A 23,875-nucleotide genomic window follows, 5' to 3' on the forward strand; every position below is an offset into this window, starting at 1 on the left:
TTTCTTTAGCAAACTTTAAGCACTTTATTATATAACTTTTGTGGATAATAAAATGATTGAAAATGCAGTTTGAAAGTATATGCCCTTTAATTTAAAAAAAAAAAAAAAAAAATATATATATATATATATATATATATATATTATATTGGGATACTGAACTGAAATCGCTCCAGCAGAACTGTTGTTAACTTCCTTTAACGGACGCTCTTTGTAATTACGCTCTTTGTAATTAAACTTTTGGTTACTGAAGTCATAAGTGCTACTTAAATGTGTATGTATATACATTAAACTCAAAAAAGAAAAAAAAAGAATACATATTTTTAGACTACCATTAAAATGACCAGTTTAATTTTCTGGTGAACTGTTCCTTTAAGAGTCTTGAGTTTATAACGGAGCACAGGAATGTCGAGAATCCATCTCTAGACTTGCGTCTGTGTCTCAGAATCATATGACTGAAATATAGTTCGCTGGACTCCTGAACGCGTTTCATTCACTTCTTAGAGAAGAAACGATCGAAAATATCGTATCGTGATGATATACCGGAGACACGATCCAGATGCATATTAATCAGATCTACTGCGAAATATCCCGCTTTGTCGGATAAAATCAGATCATCTGGATTTACTCTGGTTTCCTGTCGGGGGAGGAGCAGCAGCATCTTGTATCACAGAACCACGTCACTGTCAAAGTTTTAGAAAACTTGAGATTCAAGCCCCTTCTGTTTTTCTTCCTGGAGGATATCTGTGTCGTTGGGAGAGATGCAGACGGGATTTCGATTAAAGTTAACCCCCGTTAAAGAGCCTCTGGGTTTTGTGAAAGTCGTGGAGTTGGTAAGTAAGAAAATCCAAATCTGTTGAACACGTTTTCAAGCTTTAACGTTACTTCATAAGGAGGACAAAGGCCCATTTAAAACAATGCATTCATTCCTTATGAAGTGTAGTCAAAATATTAAAAATGTTTGTTCCCAACTACTAGTACTTATAAGTATAGTACTGAAAACATTATCTTTAACTAGGAAGTTGCATATTTATAAAATACATATATTTTGTATATATAATGTTTTTTTCTACTTTTAAACATTGTTTCATCATGTATTCCTCATGCATGTTCAGACTGTTATGCGATAATAATATATAATGAAAATTTTTTCAGTGCAGTAATATTCAAAAAGAAGCATTTTCACTCATCCTCTCAGACTTTTGGACCCCCTTGCAAGTATTTTTCGCATAAAATACACATTCCCTTCACTAGCAAGTCTTGAGTTTTCTTAAGCCACCTACTTACATGAAGTTCCTCCCTTCTTCATTTGCTCTAGGGAATTTGTTATTAGCAAGGAAAATGGAGTTTATTGACTCTGATGTTGCTGTCTATAAAATATGAATCCCAAAAGGTGGGACAGATTATAAGTTTCTGTGTTTTGTTTAATTGCCTCTTGAAAATGAATGATACAAATTGCAAACAGGATGTATCATGCAGTGCAACTAAACATCTGGTTTTGGAAAAGGAGCTTGATGTTGGCTGTGAACTGCAGGTCTTCATTTAACTGCCAGAGGTTAAACACAAACAGTGAGTGAACCCAGGTTAAAACTCAGATTAGTGTGTCCGATGATTCATGAACGCAGGCCCTGAACAAAGCTTGTTTCATGGTGAACTCTGCGGTGCATCTTCAGGTTTGTGCGTGCTGGAAACTGAAGACGTGTCTGCATGCTTCTGTTGTTTGCATGGAGCGTTTCCTTAATAATGCTCTGGTTTTCTCCAGCTCACGGCTGTGCTTGCATTCGGGACCTGTGGAGGATATACTGGCAGAAATGTGGTTTCCATCTTCTGTGGCGGAAGCAGCAATGAAACCCTCAGTCCCACTTTCACCTACCCATTCAGGTTTGGCCCAGTTACACTCTGAAATTGGCAAGTAAAACACTAAATTAACTGTGAAATTATAGAGTAGAAAGACTGTTGGTAACACACTCTAATACTCTTTTTGTTAACAACTTTTTACAGTGTAATATAAACTCTGTCCAGGGTTCTTTTTATTTACTAATACAACCCAAAAAAAAAAGTTGGATAATTAAAATAAAGCTGGAATAAAATAACAAATATAAAATAAAAAGCTTATGAGAAACATAACAATTAAAAACTAATGTAGAAAAGTAAGGCCTAATTCAAAATATTAAAGCAGTAGTTCACCCATGAATTAAAATGTACACATCCTCAAGTCATCCAAGATGTAGATGAATTTGTTTCTTCATCAGATTTGGAGAAATGTACCATTCAATCACTTGCTCACCAATTTATGCTCTGCACTGAATGGGTGCCGTCAGAATAAGAGTCCAAACAGTTGATAAAAACATCACAATAATCCACAAGTAATCCACGCCACTCCAGTCCATCAGTTAATGTCTTGTGAAGTGAAAAGCTGCATGTTTGTAAGAAACAAACCCATCATTAAGACAATTTTAACTTCAATCCATTGCTTCTGCCCAAAATATGAGTCCTCTATTCATAATATTGCTTGTTCCAGTGAAAATGTTGTTTCATCTGAAATCTGCACAGATCAAGCAATGTTTACAAGCTAAAAACAGTCCAAAACTTTTCTAAACAAACATGTTGGTGGATTTTGATGTTGGAGGAAAACAGGAGATGGTCTTTTTTTTTCCACTGAAGGAGCATTATGATGAATTCTGGACTCTTATTTAAAACACCTTAATGTTTCATTTGTTTCTTACAAACACACAGATTTGTTGCTTATCAGGTTGTCAACTGATGGACTGCAGTGGTGTGGTTAATTTTTATCAGCTGTCTGGACTCTCATTCTGACGGCACCCATTCACCGCAGAGCATCCATTGGTGAGCAAGTGATGGAATGCTACTCACTTTGTGTTTCGATACCTTCATTTACAGGTTAAACCAGGAGCTGCTGGTGGAGAACACCACTCTTTGCAACCGCACAGTTGCTGCAACTCATCTTGTTGGAGACTCGTCGTCCTCGGTGGAGTTTTTCGTGGCTGTGGCCGTCTTGGCTTTCCTCTATTCAATGGTGGCTCTGCTGGTCTATCTGGGCTACATGCATGTGTACCGAGACTCAGACTTCGGACCGATGTTTGTGAGTATGCAACCGGCAGATGAGCTTGAAGTTTTTATGCAATATGCATTTGAATATCATGACGCAGATGCTCTTAAGGGTCTTTATCTGCTAGGATTTCGTGCTGACAGCAGTCTTTGCGTTCCTGTGGCTGGTGTGCTCGTCTGCTTGGGCTCGAGGTCTGCAGACGGTGAAGGACGCCACCGGTACGGCTGGCATTGAATCCACTCTGGCGCTCTGTAGGGACAATGTCAAATGTGAAGTCACTGATTACGCCAGCATGCGCTCGCTCAATATATCTGTGGTGAGAAATTACACTTACTTATCAACTGTATTTTTTCACGATTTATTATCATGCTGATTATCAATTTTTACCACAAAAAAGGACAATTTTAAACCGCATTTGCAATGCACTTAACTTCCTTAATGTGTAGTTAAAATGAAAAGGATCTTTATTCACTGGCATTTGATGCTTTTGAAGTTTGTACACTGGACCAACACTTTGGAATAATAAAGGTATTACAATTTGAAACAACTGTTTTTCACTTGAATATATTGTCAAATGCTTTTTTCCCCCTTGGTCTTCAGTGTCACATGATCCTTCGGAAATCATTCTAATATGCTGATTTGCTGCTCAAGAAACATTATTATCAATGTTAAAATGTTGCTGCTCCATATTTTTGTGGAAACTGAGATGCACCACCATTCAAAAGTTTGGGAAAAGTACAAATAAAAAAGAAATTAACTTATTCTGCAGGGATTGCATTAAATTGTTCAAAAGTGAGAGGATTTAAAGACTGGAGTAATGATGAAAATTTAGCTTTGCATCTCAGCAATAAATTACATTTTAAAACATATTCAAATTGAAAACTGGTATGTTTAGATTGTAATATTATTTCACAATTTTTCTGTTTTTACTGTATTTTTCATCATATAAATGCAGCTTTGGTGAGCAGAAGAGATTTCCCAGTTATTCCAAACGTTTGACCCTGAGTGTATTTTATAAATAACTGTCTCCTGACTTTATTTTCAGATATGTGGTTTCTTGAATCTCATCATATGGGCTGTGAACGCCTGGTTTGTGTATAAGCAGACACGCTGGCACTCTCAGAAGGTCAACGCTCAACGGGGTCCAAATCCTGCACCCATCTAAACAATTACCCCCAGCATAATGGTGCCCACCGTAGCCTTTATGAAAAACACACAGTAACAGTTTATGCTTTATGCAGTTTGTCTGTAAGAACAATAATCATATGACTGCCGTCTTAATTTGTGAAATGTCCATCTTCTCCTTTTCTGTTTTTTATGTTTTGATTTCTGGCATACTTGAAGAAATATCTTCAATTATATCAGAAATAATATATATATATATATATTTTTTTTTTTTTGCTTTTAATGGAAATGCAAGTTTTTTTTGCAAATGTACAATTACGAGAAATGCTACATTTATGATGTATTTTTATTGTCAACTCAAGTAGAAAAATCTTGAGAACAATTTTTTTGTCAACCTCTATTCCTTTAAGTGTCACACAGCATATTTTCTGAGCATTTTTGCATTTAAAACTAGCAGTTTCTTATTTCTTATCAAATTCCTTATTGCGTTTATATTGTTATCTATGCCCATTTTATTCAGTATTACACTTCAGTGAATTTTTAATGGTGCTGAAGTTTTGTTTTGGAAGGTCTTCTCTCTTTTCTTCAGGCAAGCGTTGTTTTCCTGTCATTTTTTGATTAATAAAACTGACTGTGAAGAGCATTTGGTAGTGTTTGTGTACATGCAGGACTTTGTGCTTCTGGGGAGAAAGTGTGATTTCTTACTCAAATAAACCCTGGCTTCCTTCTGGTATAATGGCATTTGTGTTTGATCAGCATTTCTCAAAAGAACAAACAAAACATTAACTGGAGCGAAAACCTCGATCTGGTAGTTCACAGTGTTCGGCTTGTTTATTCACATATTACTTGTGTGTGTGTGTGTGTGTGTGTGTCATGGATGTGCATTTCTAAAAAGTGCATTGATATTAAGTATACCTTTTTTTGTCCGACTCTCGTGACTGTTCATCTTTCCAACACTTGGAGAACTCTAAACAAATGCACTAAGAGGTGTGTAGGTAATGATTGTGTTACAGCGCTACCTGCTGGAGATGATGAGAGAGACGATGACTTTCTCCTGACGGGGCTTGTGTAATGAGACGTCAAATTAAATTGCCATTCCTCACAAATTGTTTACCAACAGGATCACATAAATCTGCGTCTGAAAGATAACAAAACTAAAGCCTACACCACGTGAGGATGACAATTAAAACTACATCGACTGACGACAGAATTAAAAAAAGCATTTTAGCCTACATTACTGTCATGACAATAATAACTAGTAGTGATTGTTTTATAAAGAATGTTAAATATATTTTATGTAAACAACATGTATAAACATCTGTTTATTAGTTATAGAATCAATTATTATTATTATTATTTTAATTACATTTTACATTTATATTTAATGTATTATTATTAGTAGTAAAGCCATTATTACTAGTCGTTGAAGATAATAATAATAATAACAACAATTAGTATTATGATCGTGATTATTATTAATATTGTTATTATTACTGTTATTATTAGTTGTATTAACTGTTGATTATAAAATTAATACCACCATATATAACAAAAATCATCATCATCATTGTTGCTATGAATAACATTTCGAATTATTTTTAATTATGAATTTAATTAATGTATTAATGTATTTATTATTAATATTTATTTACATTCTCTAAACAACACTAAAATTAGATTAATTTATAATCAACAATTACTACAACTATCAAAAAAGATGTTGATGATGATTATTATTATTACTTAAACTGATATTCCTTTTATTTTTTTTTATTTAATTAAAGTATTCCTTTAATATTTATTACATATGTAAACATTACAATGTAATTCATTTTATACTTAACAGTTTATACAAGTATTACAAACAACAACAATATACTAGTAATAATAGTAATAAGTAGTAATACTACTAATAATATTATTACATAATTATTGCTAGTGATTACGCTCATATTATTAATTTATTTAATGTATTATTTTATATTCATGTTATATAAACACAAATCTGCCATTATTAATGCATATCTAATTATTATGTAGAAATGAAAGTAATAATAAAATGGCATAAGGACGATTAGTATATACGAATATTATGTGCCCTCAGAATGCACGATTCACACGTTCAGCCTTTCACCTTTCCGTCTCGGAAGCCGAGCGCCGCCGAACGCTGGCCGATCTGTGTCGAAGGTGGCGTCATATGTTTCGCTCGCTCGCTCGTTCGCTCTTCTCTCGCTGTCTGTGAAGGAAGAAGGAAGAGCAATGGCGACGCTGTATCGCCGCGCGCTCGCACTGCACACAGGAGCCACAACACACACCGTAAGTCACATTAACGCCCTCAGACACCCGCTCGACTGCAGTACGAGACTCGATGATGTCAGGCTTTATAACGGGAGATCGCGCGTGCATCTGCGCTGCTGTATAAACAACGCGCGTGCATTCATTTCGTCATCTGTCACGATTGATTGACAGGTGTCGCGCACTTCTGTACTTCACGCGTCAATGTTAGTGGCTCAGGAGACGGAGTGTGTATAAGTTTAGACACTGTGTGTTTGTGTGCGTATTTGTATGTGTGTGTGTTGCTTTGCTGGACCAAGACAGCCATCTAGCTACCAGTATCTGTAACTGTGCATGCTCGTTAACTGTTTGGTTACAGTGTCAGTATGATGCATGCGGTGATATTGAATATTTTCAGATCTTGACTCTGATACTGCTGGGAAGAAGCTATTGAAGGGTTCAGAGGTGATCAGACTCAGTAAAGCAGGTGAGTGTGTGTTTGTCATGATGGTGGGCGTTTCTTCTCGTGTCATCATGTTGTTATTGCTGTCAGAGCTCATATAGGCTTAGGGTAATACTGTACTTTCACAGCATGCATAATCACTGTTTGAACCTTTTCCATTGTTGTCACCATACTAGGATTGCATTAGTAGTTCATACAACATGCAAAAAAAAAAAAAAAAAAAAAAAAAAATCTATAAGTATAATATTATTTCATGCTACCATTGAAACATACATTTTTTGTGCCTGCTTGAACATTAGTATTAGAACTATAAGTATTTACAGCAATAAAAATAGCATTTTAATGATTATATATTTATCAGTTTTGTTTTATTAAATATTATTGTAGTTATATTTAAATAAATATCTAAATTATATTTTACATTTTATTTGAATAACTAAAAATACATCATATTGCATTTTGTTGAAATAAAAAATATTTTAATAAATAACATTAATATTTGATATTGTAACTATATTCAAATTAATAAACATTTTATATGTTTTTAATATTGCATATTTTATTATATTTTAATTAGTATATTCATTATTTTATTACAATACACATTTAAGTTATTTGTATACTTTAATTGTATAGTTTTGACTTAATAAATACTGTTTGTATTGTAATTGTATTAAAATTTATATTTTCGATTATCAAATTTTATGTATTTAGATGTTATGTACTTCCATGTTGTGCTTAAATAAAAAGTAATAACAACAACAACAACAAATATTTTTATTTTAGTACCAACTTGGTATATAAGTAATAATTCTTTTGCATTTAATATAATAATGAAAAATCTATTATATCTGTTATTTTGAGTAAAAAATCATTAACAAACATTGCATTATATAAGCTATATCAGCTGAACAGATCTACATTCAGATGGTTAGGAACGGATCTGTTTCACATACTAATAAAAAAACAGTCAGTGGTCTTTAGTGCTAACATCACGGTGTTCATAACAATACAGTTGTGTGACATTCTGAACATAAACAACATTTAAGTGTCTGACTACGACACACACACAAGCAGCTGGTGGAAATGCTCTGTTTTTCTCATTGTTAACATCAGCACTAGCTCTCAGTGTGAGAGGAGTGTGTGTTCTCAGTGTGTACTAGCGGAAGTGTGCAGTGATTCTGCATGGATGGTGAAAGAAAGCTCAGCGGATCTGACAAGCTCCTCTGAACGCTTACGTCACAGTTCTCCACTGATCTTCAGATTTAGCCATGAGTGACTAAATACTTCACTAAACGTGAAGCAAAATGGGTCACTAGTCCGTCCTGCTTTAAAACATGGGCGTAAAATGATTATTACACACATTTAATGGAATAGTTCACCCAAAAATTCTGAAAATGCACTCAATGTCAGGCCATTCAAGATGTAGATGAGTTTGTTTCTTTATCAGATTTGGAGAAATTTAGCATTCCGTCACTTGCTCACCAGTGGATGCTATGCAATGAATGGGTGCCGTCAGAATGAGAGTCCAAACAGCTGATAAAAACATCACAATAATCCACAAGTAATCCACACCACTCCAGTCCATCAGTTAATGTCTTGAAAAATTCTCATTCTGACGGCACCCATTCACTGCAGAGCATCCATTGGCGAGCAAGTGATGCAATGCTACATTTCTCCAAATCTGATGAAGAAACAAACTCATCTACATACTTAAAATGCGTGAGAGTGAGTTTTCAGCACGTTTGCATTTTCAGTGAACTGTTTCTTTAAGAGAGTGTTTTCAGAAAGCTGCGATAAGCAACACTTTTCTCATGTTTGCATTGGGAGTAAAAGAAGACAATGTTTGTTACACCACAGGACCATTTTGAAAAAAAGCATATTTTCTTCCAGTTGAGCTTTTAATCATGTTGTCAAAAACAATACCGCACTATTGCCAGATGATTTTTCCGCTTAAACCACAGCAGATGTGATATTCATGCTACTATGTGAAGTGGTTTTAAAAGTTGTCATATTTACTGATTGTCTCTCTCTCTTGGCTGTAGATATGCTTTTGTATGGTCACGTCCCAACCCATGAGGATTTCAAACCCGTCGTTTGCGATGCCTGCAACAAAGTCGTTAAGCCTCAGGACGTCCTGACTCATTACGGTAAGCAAGTGTTGGCCAGAACGTGACTCGCTGACAGCCATCGCTTGTAATGAAACCGATTTATGAGGAGGATTTTATTTGAACTTAATGTTCTCACTGAGTTCTTGACGTTAGTGAACCGAAGTGTGTGTTAAAGGCTGATATTTCCAATATTGAGTTCAGAAACCCATCATGTGCTTTGATTGATATTTTGGGACTGTTTTTGGTTAGGGTTCTGGGCACTGAGTGAGAGAAACTGTGCTTTTAACATCATTCAGACTGTTTAAGTTGAAGGAAGTCTCCTTATGTTCTCCAAGACTGCATTTATTTGACCATAAAAGACAGTAAAAATTGTAAAATAGTGAAATATTATTACAACTTAAAATAACTATTTTCTGTTTGAATATATTGTAAAATGTAATTTATTCCTGTGATGCAACGCTGAATTTTCAGCATCATTACTCCAGTCTTCAGTTTCACTGCAAAAGGCGTAATCAAATACAAAACAATTGTTTAATATAAAACTATTCACTTTATAATTCATTATAATAAAAAATTAAAAAAAATTGATTGAAAGTGACATTTATGAAAAGACTTAAAAAGATTTATATAAAAATGCACAAAAATATGAAGCACAGCTGTTTCAATAATGATAATAATAATAATAATGAATGTTTCTTGAGCAGCAAATCAGCATATTAGAATGATTTCTGAAGGATCACATGACACTGAAGACTGGAGGAATGATGCTGAAAATTCAGCTTTGATCACAGGAATAAATTACATTTTAATTTATATTCAAATATAAAACATTTATTTTAAAATTTGTAATAACGTTTTACAATATTATGTGTTTTTACTGCATTTTTTCTTGGGTGTTTGTGGTTTTAAAAGGACAATGCACCAAAAGAAAAAAAAAAGAAAATAAAATTGCTATCATTTACTAACCCTCAAGTTGTTTTCAAGTTTCCTTTTTCCTTTAAACACAAAAGAAGATATTTTGGAGAATGTTAAAATTTTTCAAAATATCTTCTTTCGTGTTCAACAGAAGAAGAAACTCATACAAGTTAAGGGTGAGTTAATGATGACAGAATTAACATTTTTAGTTGAACTATCCCTTTAGAAATGAGTCGTTGGGACACCGTTGTGGGGAATGAAAAAAAAGGGTTCTCTTTCAAAAAGTATCCTGTCCCGCGGCAGAATGGCTCCACCAATCCGCCATCACTGGTTTTCCAGCTCGTCTTGTTCACTTTCGTTTTAGCCTCGTCTGCTCGGATCACATCTGTCTTTGGTCTTGTGCCCAGAACACGTGCGCTCGCGGACCGGAGAGGTGTTTTGCGCGGCGGGAGGTGATGCTAATGCATGGAAGGCCCGTTGGCAGCTTGCCCTCGCCCCCTTCCCCTTCCTCTCTGGTCCCCTGCCGCCCCTCTTTGAGAGCGTAGAGCTGCAAAGGTTCAGTGCAGGGGTCAACGACTTGCAGCTATTCAACTCAAAACACCGCGGCCCAGAAAGAGAAGGCGGGATGCCTTCAGCCACACAGGAGGCATGCTATTCTCTCGTCTTTTTCTCTTTCGCTTTCTGTTTTTTTCTTCTTCTATGCCCTCAACCGCCGCGGAGCAGACAGGCTGGGTAAGTGTGTCTCCTCGACCAACATGCGAGTGTTATTCACAGCAGACGCTTTTGAACACTCACGTGTTTGCTTAGCTTTCAGTTTACGCGGTTTTGGGCTCTGTTTGTGAGCAGGACTGGGCTTAGCTAGTGGTCATCTTCCTGGAGTTACAGTCCGGATGTAAACAAACGTAGCTCAGCTGGTGCCTGGGGCTTCCTGTGGTCTGTCAGATAGCCAGACGCTAATAGCAGAACACACACACACACACACACACACACAGACTTACACATGTGTCAACGGGTTTACGATGACTGATGTCACTACTACACAATTTGAAATGTTGGGACAGTGTTACGAAACTGAAGTTTTATCCTGGGTGTTTTTTGTAAGTTAATTATCACTGTTGCTTAGATTTGTTACAACTTGTCGGGGAGAGGTGCGCTAATGCTTTTCTGAGCATTCTGACTTTAGTTTTATAAAAGTGATGAAGAAATCCCACAGACTTGCATTGGAGGAGAGACCTGAGTCATATCTAGAGATCAGCATATCACAGAGACTTGAACCTGCAAGACTCTCTTAGAAACTGTACAGCAACGACACTACAGCAAATAGACAGAAACTAGTGGTGTAACGACTCACAAACATGACGGTTCGGTACGTATCTTAGTTTTGATGTCTCGGTTCGGTATGTTTTTATTACAGCAGGGAAAAAACACTGAACATAAATAGCTTTTTTCAATTATAATTTACATAATTTACTTAGGATAAAAATCTACCTCACCTTATGATCTAAACTATAGGGAGCCCTTTTACTTTATTATAAGGATAGGATTAACAACAAAGCCAAAAATAAAATTAAATTAGTATAAAAAAAACACTCAACAAAAAAAAGATATATGCAAACATGTTAATTGCGCAACTAAAAAAAGATAAATGCAAACATGTAAATTGCGCAACTAAAAAAAGATAAATGCAAACATGTAAATTGCGCAATTAAAAAAAGATATATGCAAACATGTAAATTCCGCAACTAAAAAGATATATGCAAAAAGGTAAATTGCGCAACCCAAAAAAAAATGGAAACATGCAAATTGCACAACGAAAAAAGATAAATGCAAACGTAAATTGCGCAACTAAAAAATATATATGCAAACATGTAAATTCCGCAACGAAAAAAAGAAATGCAAACGTAAATTGCGCAACGAAAAAAGATAAATGCAAACATGTAAATTGCGCAACGAAAAAAAGATAAATGCAAACATGTAAATTGCGCAACTAAAAAAGATGAATGCAAACATGTAAATTGCGCAACTAAAAAATATATATATGCAAACATGTAAATTGCGCAACTAAAAAATATATATGCAAACATGTAAATTGCGCAACAAAAAAATATAAATGCAAACATGTAAATTGCGCAACGAAAAAAAGATAAATGCAAACATGTAAATTGCGCAACTAAAAAAGATGAATGCAAACATGTAAATTGCGCAACTAAAAAAATATATATGCAAACATATAAATTGCGCAACTAAAAAATATATATGCAAACATGTAAATTGCGCAACAAAAAAGGTAAATGCAAACATGTAAATTGCGCAACTAAAAAAGATAAATGCAAACATGTAAATTGCACATAATACAGTTTTTGAATTAACTTCTATCTAGATGAAAAATTTAAACTATTTAGTATTCTATAGAAACCTCATAGCAATGCACTAAAACGATCAGAACACCAGAGCAACTGCATAGCAATGCAATTAAAACCATTTAGAACTCTCTAGAAACCTTATAGCAATGCACTAAAAACAACTTAATAGCAAAACACGCACAATTGCGAGAAAAATATCAGATTAGTGAGAAAAAAAAGTCAGAATTGCAAGTTGTACAATTCTGACTTGATTTCTCACAATTGCATGATTGCAATTCTGAGAAAAAAAAAAAAAATTTTAAATCACATTGCGAGATTTAAAATTGCAACTGTAAGGGGAAAAAAAATCTGAAATGTGACATAAAAAGTCGTAATTACCGCCATCACATCAGTTGAGCTTGAGAAGAAAACCAACCACAGAAGACGATTTGCGCTAATGTCTGCTATTGCGCCCCTTGTGGCTGAGAAAAGCAGATTTCTAAAAGCATAAGATCAAACTAAAAGTTTTGTATTTTGTGCATCTCAACATCCTTTTAAAAACATACCAACTGTAATCGATTGTCTTCAGATGATTTTAGCAGCATCAGAATGACAGCATACCTGTGAACACGGTAGACTTTGGCCTTTTTATTTATTTTTTGTCTCAGTCCAGCTGCACAGGATATACACCTACAGGCGTATTTACACACCTGCCTCATATTCAGACCATCCCGATGCTGAATTTCCCCCTGCGGCCGGGCCATTGTTTCTCTCTCCTGGTCGGCGGTCAGACTTTGTTGTGAGCGAGGGGTTCTCCTCGTCCAAACACAGCCTCTGAAATCAGCTCTTTTGAGTCCTCATGAACAGTGTTGTGGCTCTCGGCTGAGACTCGCTGGCAGACGAGACACGATGTGAAGCCAAGGCCGGTTAGTGAGCTGCCAGATCGAGCCAGGAGCTTTATTATTATTCACTTTGAATGTAAACAAGGACTTTTTTTTAGTACAATAATCTGGCTCAGTGTAGTGTTTTGAAACCCCATACATCAATTATATTCTGTTGGACCCTAAGTTGTGTTGTTGTGTTGTGTTGTGTGTGTGTGTGTGTGTGTGCGTGTGCGTGTGCGCTAATGAGTGTTTGTAATTGCAGGTAGTTGGGGAATAGTTGAACAGTGAGTAGAGAGGAGTGTGTTCACCTCGAGCCCTCCAGAGCCATGCATAGCAAGAACCGTAAGTGTATTAAAAGATATCTCAGAGTTGTTTAAATTTATTTCTTGTTTAAACAGCAGCAAAAATAGTGTTAGTGTTTGATTCATTTATTCAAACTATCCATTCAAGTAAATTAATTCAAACACTTCATGTAGGTAAATAGAGCATGATAATAATCATTTTATGAAATAAAATGTCTAAATATTAGTATTTGTATTATTTAATGTATGACTTATGTATCGTTTATTGGAGCATAACCAATATTAAATTAAATTTGTGTTGGCAAAAATGTTCTCTCTCTCTCTCTCTCTCTCTCTATATATATATATATATATATATTATAATAATAATTTATTTTACTACACACATGCAAGCATGATTTTGTAGCTTATGAATAATATAATTATTTAAATTAAATGGCAAAAGTTATTAAATTATTATTATATTAATTATGATTTATGTACTGTTTTACTAGTTCAAATAAATAAAGATTTATATGCGCAAATATAAGAATGAAAATATTATTTTATAATAGTGAAAAACATATTGGAAAAAATGTATTGATTATTTGTAACTAGATTAGAAATGATCAATTTGCTTATTGATAATTTTTTATAAATAAATACAAGAAGAAAAATTATAAAGTTTTAATATTATATATTATTTTATTTGTGGTACACCCATTTATCAGATACGGTTTTCATTTACTTGACTTGACTATGACTTAATTTTCATAATTATTATATATTTTACATATGTGACCCTGGAGCACAAAACCAGTCATAAGGGTAAATCTTTCTAAATTGAGATTTATACATCATCTCAAATCAGATTTTCATTGATGTATGGTTTGTTAAGATCGGACAATATAATATTTGGCTGAGATGCAACTATTTGGAAATCTGGAATCTGAGGGTGCAACAAAATCTAAATACTGAGAAAATCATCTTTAAAGTGTCCAAAACGAGTTCTTAGAGATGCATATTACTAATCAAAAATTTAGTTTTAATATATTTACAATAGGGAATTGACAAAATATCTTCATGCAACATGAGCTTTTCTTAATATCCTACTGATTTTTGGCATAAAAGAAAAATCTATAATTTGGACCCATACAATATTTTTTGGGCTATTGCTACAAATACACCCCAGTGACTTAAGACACAGTTTATTTTATTTGTGCTACACCCATTTCTCACGCACGGTTTTAACTTTCATTGTTGGTTAACTTTTAGTTTCAGAAAGTTTGGTTTTCAGCCCCAGATTTCCTCAACATACGTCTTACTAAAACTGAAAAAGTCAATCGAAAACCTCACAAGGCTCTCTTGAATGTTGTAAGTGGGTTGTGTGGCATATTTGCAGCTCAACACAAGTGTGCACATATTTTTTTGAATGCATTATGATTTGGGACGCACTTATGTTAATCTTTCATGATGTATAGGATAGATAGGATATCATTTGGGACTCAGTCCAGTAGTTTATCTGCCTCATCTCTTCCTGTGTGAAGTCTCATGATCTTCTGATGGTTGTATTCGTGTGTCAGAGAGGAGACACTGCTCGCCCAGCAGCTCCAGGACCCCTCTGGTTCCTGTCAAGGCCAAGATGTCGGTGGGCCAGAGCGAGGTGGAGCCCCTTCCCTTCAGGGTTCCTCGTGATTACCCACACTCACGCTTCAGCAAAGCACCGCTAGCTGTCTATCCACCCAAAGGAGCCCGAGCCAAGGCCTGGTGGGTAACAAACATAAATCATAAATGCTTCCTCTGACAAACACTGGATTAGCTGTAAGAAAGAGTTTGTAAACATCTTCTAGTGTTTTAATGTGATTGTCATATTCACACCAAACATTTGAATCAATGTTAAGAGTTTCCTGATGCATTTAAAATTAAACCCAATTTATATCAATTTATATTTTTTATTTTATAATTATTTTCCAGCTCAAGTTACCCATCAGTATTTCATCATGTAACATATCACATTAGATCCATAGACGCTAGATGATGTTAATAACTAGTGTTAGAAATGCCACCTATACATATAATAGATTAGAACAGAACTTTGGATATTATTACTTATACTTGTAATTATTAATCTTCACCATGAAAGAAGGACACTTAACTTCCCAGAAAGCTCTTGACTTACCCCAATTTTTGATGTAAATATTTATTTTAATAAACTTATATGTGCATACATTTTATAATATATATAATATATAATAACATTAATATTGTATTTGTTTGGCTGTGTTCATTATGTTCATTTATTGAGTTTTAGAGAGATATTATGTGCATTTATTATGCAATTTGAAAAATGTATTGTTAGTCATCAGAATTATATTAACAGGCATAATTGATCAAAATCAATTTAGTATTATTTTTTATAAATTAATGGTGATAATATTTACACTACTGTTCAAAAGTTTGGGGTCCGTAAGATTTTAAAGTTTAAGTTTCTTCTGCTCACCAGTGATGCATTTATTTGATTAAAAATACAATAAAAGTGAAGTAAAAATTGGAAATATTATTACATTATAAAATCACTGTTTTCAATGTGAATATACTGTAAAATGTAATTTATTCCTGTGATCAAAGCTGAATTTTCAGCATCATTCCTCCAGTCTTCAGTGCAACATGATCTTCAGAAATCATTCTGATATGCTGATTTGCTGCTCAAGAAACATTTGTGGTTTATTATCTTATTACTTTTAGAAACAGTGATAAATTTTTTTTGGATTCCTGAATAGATGCATAAAAAAAACATTTATGTCAATTCAAATTACAATTCGACTTCCTTTGGTTGTGACCTTTTATTTTTTTTAATTCAAATACTCATAAATTGAAAGGGATTTGAATTTATGTTTGGGAACTGTACTCTATCCAAGTTCAGATCTTTAAATACACAGTGTCTGTTCTCTAGCGTGTCTTTACCTGTGGTGAGTCTGGAGAAGATGCCGTGTTTCAATCGATCGGAGGGAGCGCACATCAAAGTCACCTCCACGTCTCCCACGGCGGGGGTCTTCTCTTTCTTTCTCCTCCACGTCTTCCTCTCCATCTTCCGCTCCTCTCAAGTCGTCCTTGACATCACCAGCATCTCACAAGAACCAGGAGAAGTTCTTGAACGGTCGTGGTCCTGTGACGCCTTGCTCCACCACGCCCCCCTCGTTGATTGACAGGCGGCCCAGCCCGTCACGATCACCCTTGGAGAAACGCCCCGCCCCCTCGCCCTCCCCACAGGACAGGAGACCTGCAGTCTCCACTTCTCCTTCCCTATTGGACCGGAGACCTATAGCCCCTCCTTCTCCACCAGACAAGAAGCATCAGAACGGAGCCAAAGGCGGGCGACACCGGAGAGTGTCGGGTGAGTAGAAAACGCTTGTTTAATGTACAGTCAAAGCAAAAATGAATCAGACACCAGGACACTAAAGTGAATCTATGTAAGCAAAGATAGCAAAATAAACTCAAGTGTGACATATAACACCCCAAAATTCTTCATGCAGTGAAGTTTGGGATCAAAAATGATTTAGACCATGTTTTGCTTAAGTGTTTTTAAATGAATTGCTAAATGTGAACTTTTTAAACCACAGACTCAACAGAATGAAACATTGCTTGAGCTAAATTGGTATAATCTAATTGTGTACTTAAATGCATCTGACCGCTATTCAATCGAATTCATTATATACATTTAAATCAAAGTTATCTTAAATTATCAAGATGAATTTGTTCTGACACAGTTTAACTCTGAGTGACTTCTTGTTAAATTTAATGTTAGAAATGTTGAAGGTGTCTGAATAAATTTTGCTCTGATGTTTGTTTTGAAGCCAGAAGACATACACTTGCTGCAGATTTAACTTTGTTTTTTAACTAAACTAGAAATTCAGCTGGAAATAATGTAGGAAGCAATGTGGATTTGATTGGTCAGGAGAAGGCGGGGCTTTGATATTATTGGTTGATAATATTTTTCTCCGCCTGTATGGCTTTGATGATGTCATCATAAAAGAAAAGGCATTAGTGGAATGAGCTTAACACAGTATAACTTCAATGAAAAATTATATCCTATATGCTACTGTTGTTAATTAAAACTATAACAAATATTTTTAATTTCCTGTAAAGAAGGCTGAAATCTATAAATATTAGAAGGAAAACATAAAAATTTAAATGTGAAATAATTAGAGCTGTCAAGCGATTTATTGCATCCAAAATAAAAGTTTTTGTTTATGTAATATATGTGTGTATACTGTGTTTAAATATATATTTATAAAATATTTACATGTGTGTGTGTGTATATATATATATATATATATATATATATATATATATATATATATATATTCTTATATTTTATATTATATATAAATCTATATATATATATATTTAATATAAAAACAATATATACATGAATGTGTTTATATATATATATATATATATATATATATTTTTTCTCTTATATTTTATATTATATATAAATCTATTTAATATAAAAACAATATATACATGAATGTGTTTATATATATATATATATATATATATATATATATATATATATATATATATATATATATATATATATATTCTTATATTTTATATTATATATAAATCTATTTAATATAAAAACAATATATACATGAATGTGTTATGTGAAATGCTATAATAGTATATAAATAATACTAAAATAACACTGATCTTAGTTTTGTTGTTGTTCAATTGTTTTATATACTTCAAAAAATAAAAACAAAGGGAGGAATAAAACAAATAAAACAAACAACAAAACCCAAACCAAAACGATAAACAAAAAGAAATAAATAAATCCCATCGCTTGTTTTCTGTGGTTTATAGTTTGTAGGCTCATGGTTTGTCTGGCAGCACAAATGTTTAGTCATAACTAGCCTCTGCTCGAGGGTCAGTCGTCTCTCTCCGTATGTTGTTTACTGGGCTCTCGCCCCACCGGAGGTTTGATTGATGCTGTGTAATCTGCTGCTCTCGGTCGCCAGATCCTCTGCTGTGTCCAGCAGCCGCAACAGACACTCACGCTCTATTACAGAGAGTTTGAGCTAGTTTAAGTGTTTATGTGAGCTTCGGATAGCACCGTGAGCTGGACTGCATTGTTTTAATCACAATTCTGCATTTAAAACAGCCTTCGCCACAGCTTTTCAGAGTTAAAAATATGTTATGTTCCCAAATATGTTCCCAGTGTCCAGTCCAAAGTGAGAATATACCTGGGAAATTATGAGATACTCATGCACAAAAAAAATGCACAAGATATTAGGTCAAAACTCTGCATTGTAATATTAGCATAATCGATTAGCGCATTTTAATTGAATAAAAGCATATAATAAATGTGTTTTTTTATATATGGAGTATTTTAATAAAAATGATATTAATAAAATATTATATGCTATGTATATAAATCTATTTTCTTACACTATATATATATATATATATATATATATATATATATATATATATATATATATATATATATATATATATATATATATATATAAAATAGCACATATATATTAGTAATAAATGCATACATTATAATACATAATAAACAATTCAATAAATAATGTTATTTTGTTATTTGCTGTACAGGGAGAGTGTTTGATCCGAATAAACACTGTGGGGTTTTGGACCCAGAGACAAAGCGGCCTTGCACTCGATCTTTAACCTGCAAGGTTTGTATCGTCACTCATTAGTGTGTAATTTAATCATCTCTGTCCACTCAGTATTTCAGTGGAGTTATGAAGTGTTTGTTTGTGTATGTTGTAGACTCACTCTCTAACCCATCGACGAGCTGTCCCGGGACGGTGGAAAAACTTCGACATCCTTCTAGCGGAGCATAAGGGACGGCCGAAGGAGACGGGGCAAAAAAAAGATGTTCAAGCAGGCAGCCAATCAGTGCAGGTCACACAGTCACATGACTCCGCAACCAGCCTATCCACAAGCTGTACAAATGCCAAGACCACGCCCACTCTTAAACCGCAGCTGGCCAATTCACATTTACACAGGTACTGACTACAGGACTGTGCTATTATTTTAATGTCTAGGTATCTATCATCTATTTTTTTAAAGTAAAACAGAAAAATTTTTGTTAAAATATTCAAAGCCTGTTTTCCATGTTTTATTTATGTGCGTCATTTATAATATGTATAAATAAAAATTTATCATATTTTCCTACATAATTTGACTAAAACATTTTATATTAATTAACATAAATATGCATAATATTAATATTTGTAATAATATTATTATTATTTATTTTTTTATATGACACGTAAATTATGGTGGACTTTGAATTTTTGAGTCAGAGTTTTTGTTGAACTTTATAAACCGATTCACAGATTTTAGTTAGTTAAAATAATATTATATCTATTATCTATATATATCTAATTATCTATATAATATAGATAACATAAAATATAAATATTATCACTCATATATCTTATCATATTATCATTATTGTAGTATGATGGTGAATAATTATTAGAAGGACAACTTTAAAATGAAAATTAGAAATGTTGGTTTGGCAGCTACCTGAAATGACAGTTTAAAGTTTAAGATAGTTTAATTAGTATAATGACACATTTAATAGGAAAACTTAATGCGCAAATAAAAAGCATGTTTAAAATCAATGCAATATTCACATGTTTCTTGATTTTTACATTTCCAGAAATGTTTTTAAAAATACTAAAAATACTTGAATGCTAAACTGGAAAAAAAAAGAAGTTAAAAATGACAAAAACATATAACAAAATTACCAAAACAAATGAAAATGAAAACAAATCAATTAAATTAAATAAATAATATTCAAGTATATAATAATACTAAAATATAATTAAACAATAAAAAAAAATAAAAATCAGAAAAAAGGTTTTCGTGGAGTGTCATCAGCCTTTTATTTGCAGAGCGTCTGGCGGCGGCGGTGCAGTCGTGTTCAGCTCTGCACCTGTTCCTCCTCCTGAACCCACGCTCGGCTGGCAGCAGTGCAGCGGAGACACACGTCTGTCCAGCGATGAAGGAGAGACCGACCTCCCTGAGGAGTCGGAGAAGATGCTGTGCCACTATTCTCCACAGCACCCGCGTCCCATGAGTGTGAGCTGCACCAAACCCACTACATTACAACATCAGGGACCCTGTATATTGCTGTATATGCGTGAAACCTACTGTAGATGGAGGAATATAATGGAAAACCCAATCTCTCCTGTGTTAGTGCTGTGCGTTCAGCAGTCGGTTGATGGGACGGGGACACTACGTGTTCGACCGGCGGTGGGACCGGGTTCGGCTGGCGCTCCACTGTATGGTGGAAAAACACGTCAACTCTCTCATGTGGAGGTGAGCGTCCCGCATGGCCCACAGTGACACGCTTGTCCATATGCTCACACAATTATTGCTTATGAATTATGTATTTATGGGTGCATGCATTCAGTTCACTTTTTCCTTAATAGGATGCATCTATATATAGTAGGGGTTGTATTTCAACCCAAAATCATAAGGAAAAAATATATTGCATTGAGAAAAATTTTTCTGTTAATTTTTTATTAACAGTTAATCTATAATTATTTGTAATTATAATACAACAATTTAAATTTAGTAATACCAAAGGAATATAGAGACCTTCAAATGTTTGCAATGCAAAACTCTTCTAAACAGGCTTTGTTTTCTAGGCTTCATCTGCAAAATATTATTTTCACCCAAATATCAGAAGAAATTTAATATATTTAGAATTAAGAGAAAAACTTGATCAAGATTTTTTCTGCATTCTGACATTTATTCTCATGATGAATTTTTTTTAAGACATTATTTAACAAATAATTATACAATAAATTATTGTTTTTATTAATAATAGTTTTTAAACCTCATTAAACTGAATAATGTTATTAAATATGACTGTTGAATAATAATAATAATAATAATAATAATAATAATAATAATGTATATTAAATAATAATCATACATACATATATAAATATATAGAAAAATAGCCTCATTAAAATATGAAAAACTTTATTTTCTTTATGCAAATATTATTTTTCTTTTTCTTTGTCTCATTAAAAAATAATACATTTTCTTTTAAGATTTTACAATTTTTTTTGGTGAGTTTTGTTTCATAAGCCTTCAATGAATTATGTTTCTAGCTTCAGTTGAGTATTTTGAGTACTCGGATGACTTTACAAAGGCTCAAAACATTTTCTTTCACTCAGTAGACGGACAAAATTTAGGTTAACATGCCACATAACTGGTAGGCTTCCTACCGCACACTGGTGATGTCATATCCTGTTTGTCACAGGAAAGTCCCCCTAGCGGTGGAGAGCATGACGAGCCCGACTGAAGTTTCTCCCATCGGCTCTCCGTTCGTCTCCAACCACGCACTCGCGGCTCCTCTGGACGGCGTCTCCATGGTCTCCTACTCCACCTCTTTCTCTCATAACGGCTCTGGGGTTTTCTGCATCCGGGACCCCGGACCCACACCGCAGCGGAATAAACCGGCTAAAAAAGCCTCAGGGGACGGAGCTGGACCTAAAAAGCGGAAAGCACCTCCGGCCTCTGAGTCACGAAAGAGCGGGAGCAGCGGGAACAGCTACCATCTGCCATCTGCGCACATCAGTAACGGGACCGCGGCCCTCAGTGTGCGGGCCAAGCCACGGCCAGGGGCCCCGGGGCCGAGGGAGCAGGACAGGTATGGGAGCGTGGAGCTGTCCCTCCCGCAGGCGCTCACCGGGGATCATGGGGGCGTCTCGTCCCACAGTCCACTGCCCTACGGATCCTCCGATGGGAGGAAGAGAAAGAGCTCTGGATCGAGCACCAGCAGAAGCACCAAATCCACAGCACTGGACGGGATCTTCAGGAAGAGCAGCAGCGGTTTACTGTCGTCTGTCGCCGAGTCGCCCCACAGCGCCCTCCACAGACAGGTGCAACATGTTCAGAATCTAGTAATGTGTCGTTATAGACCGACAGATGTAGACCAAGTTTTGTGTGTTTGTGTTGATTTCAATTCATTGCATTTATCCACTGAAAAACACTCAATATGACAAGATATATTAAGAAATAAAATGCAATAATAGAAATGATTTGCAGGCCTGGAAAATTTGTATAACTTTTAAATAGTACTTTTTTAAAATAATGTTTATATTGTTTAAATAAGAAATATGATATACCATCATAAATCACATTCAGATATATATACAATTATTTATTAAGATAATATAAAAGTTGTGATGTAATTCTTAATTTTTAGCATACACATTCTCTCTCTCTATATATGTGTATATGTATATGTATATGTATATATATATATATATATATATATATATTATATATATATATATATATATATATATATATATATATATATATATATTTTTTTTTTTTTTCCTACCCTGGAAATCAATTACAATATTATATAATGATTATTATTTGTTATAGACATATCAAATAGTATGGTATTTCAATATTATAATTTTGCAGGCCTGGACAAAATTTATACTTTTTAAATAGTATTCTTTTAATAATGTATATATTTTTGAAAAAAAAAAAAAAAAAAAATTTTTATATTATTATTTTATTTTGAGTTATTTACAATCATGCAATTTTTCTAGCCTCTATATTTTATTCTAGTGTAATATATTTTTTTTTTTCTAGCTCATAAAAGATATTATTCTTTTAAAAGATTGTGATTATAAAACAATATAATATTTTAAATTCAATTTAATGCAATTTTAAAGAATCATCTGAATATATTTCTTATTATATTATTTTATGCACTAGAAGAAGAAATAATAACGTGGAACATCCTTGGATAATGTGATGTATTCCTAAATTATTTTCATACCATTTTTTTTTTCATGAATTATAGTGAGGGTTTTTGGTTCTCTTTGTTTTTGTTTTTAAACTGTACATTCAGAATCCTTGCATATGCACAAATACTAACCAGTGATGTATTTGTAGCCAAGGTCCCTCACTGATGCAGTGTGAGTTTGAGAAGAGCTTGGGACGTCCTGTGAGGTCCTGCCTTGATCCCACCACTGCCTCTACGGTTGAGTCGCGTCCTCCTTTCCTACAGCTTCTTCCGTTCAGTTCCCATTAGGAATAAATGCTTCATCTGCCAGTTTCTCAAACAATGAATTTCTCACGTTTCCTCTCATGCAGATTCAGATTTTGATTTGACCAGTACACAACACGTTTCAGACATACGGAGTTTTTCTTTTTTTTCTTTTTAACGTAGGACAACATGAAGGAAAACCCTTCAGACTCAACCGTGTCGATCTAAAGTGCCACTTAATTTCAAGTCTGAGGAGGGGAAAAAACGTTTCAAACAAGGGAATATTTTACAGACGCTTTTTCAGCAAGCTGTATTTTTCTAAATTGGATGAATTCAGG

The 23,875-nt window shown here is 34.1% G+C and overlaps 1 protein-coding gene and 1 pseudogene across 1 annotated transcript; both read left to right on the plus strand.

Moving 5' to 3' along the window:
- The first annotated feature begins 311 nt into the window (after positions 1 to 311).
- Positions 312 to 4,833, plus strand: LOC113068130 (synaptophysin-like protein 1). Its single transcript, XM_026240752.1, has 5 exons — positions 312 to 830; positions 1,760 to 1,878; positions 2,899 to 3,100; positions 3,195 to 3,383; positions 4,113 to 4,833. The coding sequence occupies exons 1-5, from the start codon at positions 759 to 761 to the stop codon at positions 4,230 to 4,232; spliced, it is 702 nt and encodes a 233-aa protein (XP_026096537.1). The 5' UTR covers positions 312 to 758; the 3' UTR covers positions 4,233 to 4,833.
- A 1,541-nt stretch (positions 4,834 to 6,374) lies between these two features.
- LOC113067830 (ataxin-7-like protein 1) lies at positions 6,375 to 23,618 on the plus strand (annotated as a pseudogene).
- The last annotated feature ends 257 nt before the right edge of the window (positions 23,619 to 23,875 follow it).

Source organism: Carassius auratus, chromosome 4 (assembly GCF_003368295.1).
Source record: "Carassius auratus strain Wakin chromosome 4, ASM336829v1, whole genome shotgun sequence".
NCBI classification, from domain to species: Eukaryota; Metazoa; Chordata; class Actinopteri; order Cypriniformes; family Cyprinidae; genus Carassius; species Carassius auratus.

Excerpts from the sequence above, each read along its gene's own strand:
- LOC113068130 (XM_026240752.1), top strand. The coding sequence starts at position 759 with ATGCAGACGGGATTTCGATTAAAGTTAACCCCCGTTAAAGAGCCTCTG. Across the intron at positions 3,101-3,194 it reads CAGACTTCGGACCGATGTTT|GATTTCGTGCTGACAGCAGT; the intron begins GTGAGTATGCAA and ends TTTATCTGCTAG. Across the intron at positions 3,384-4,112 it reads GCTCGCTCAATATATCTGTG|ATATGTGGTTTCTTGAATCT; the intron begins GTGAGAAATTAC and ends CTTTATTTTCAG.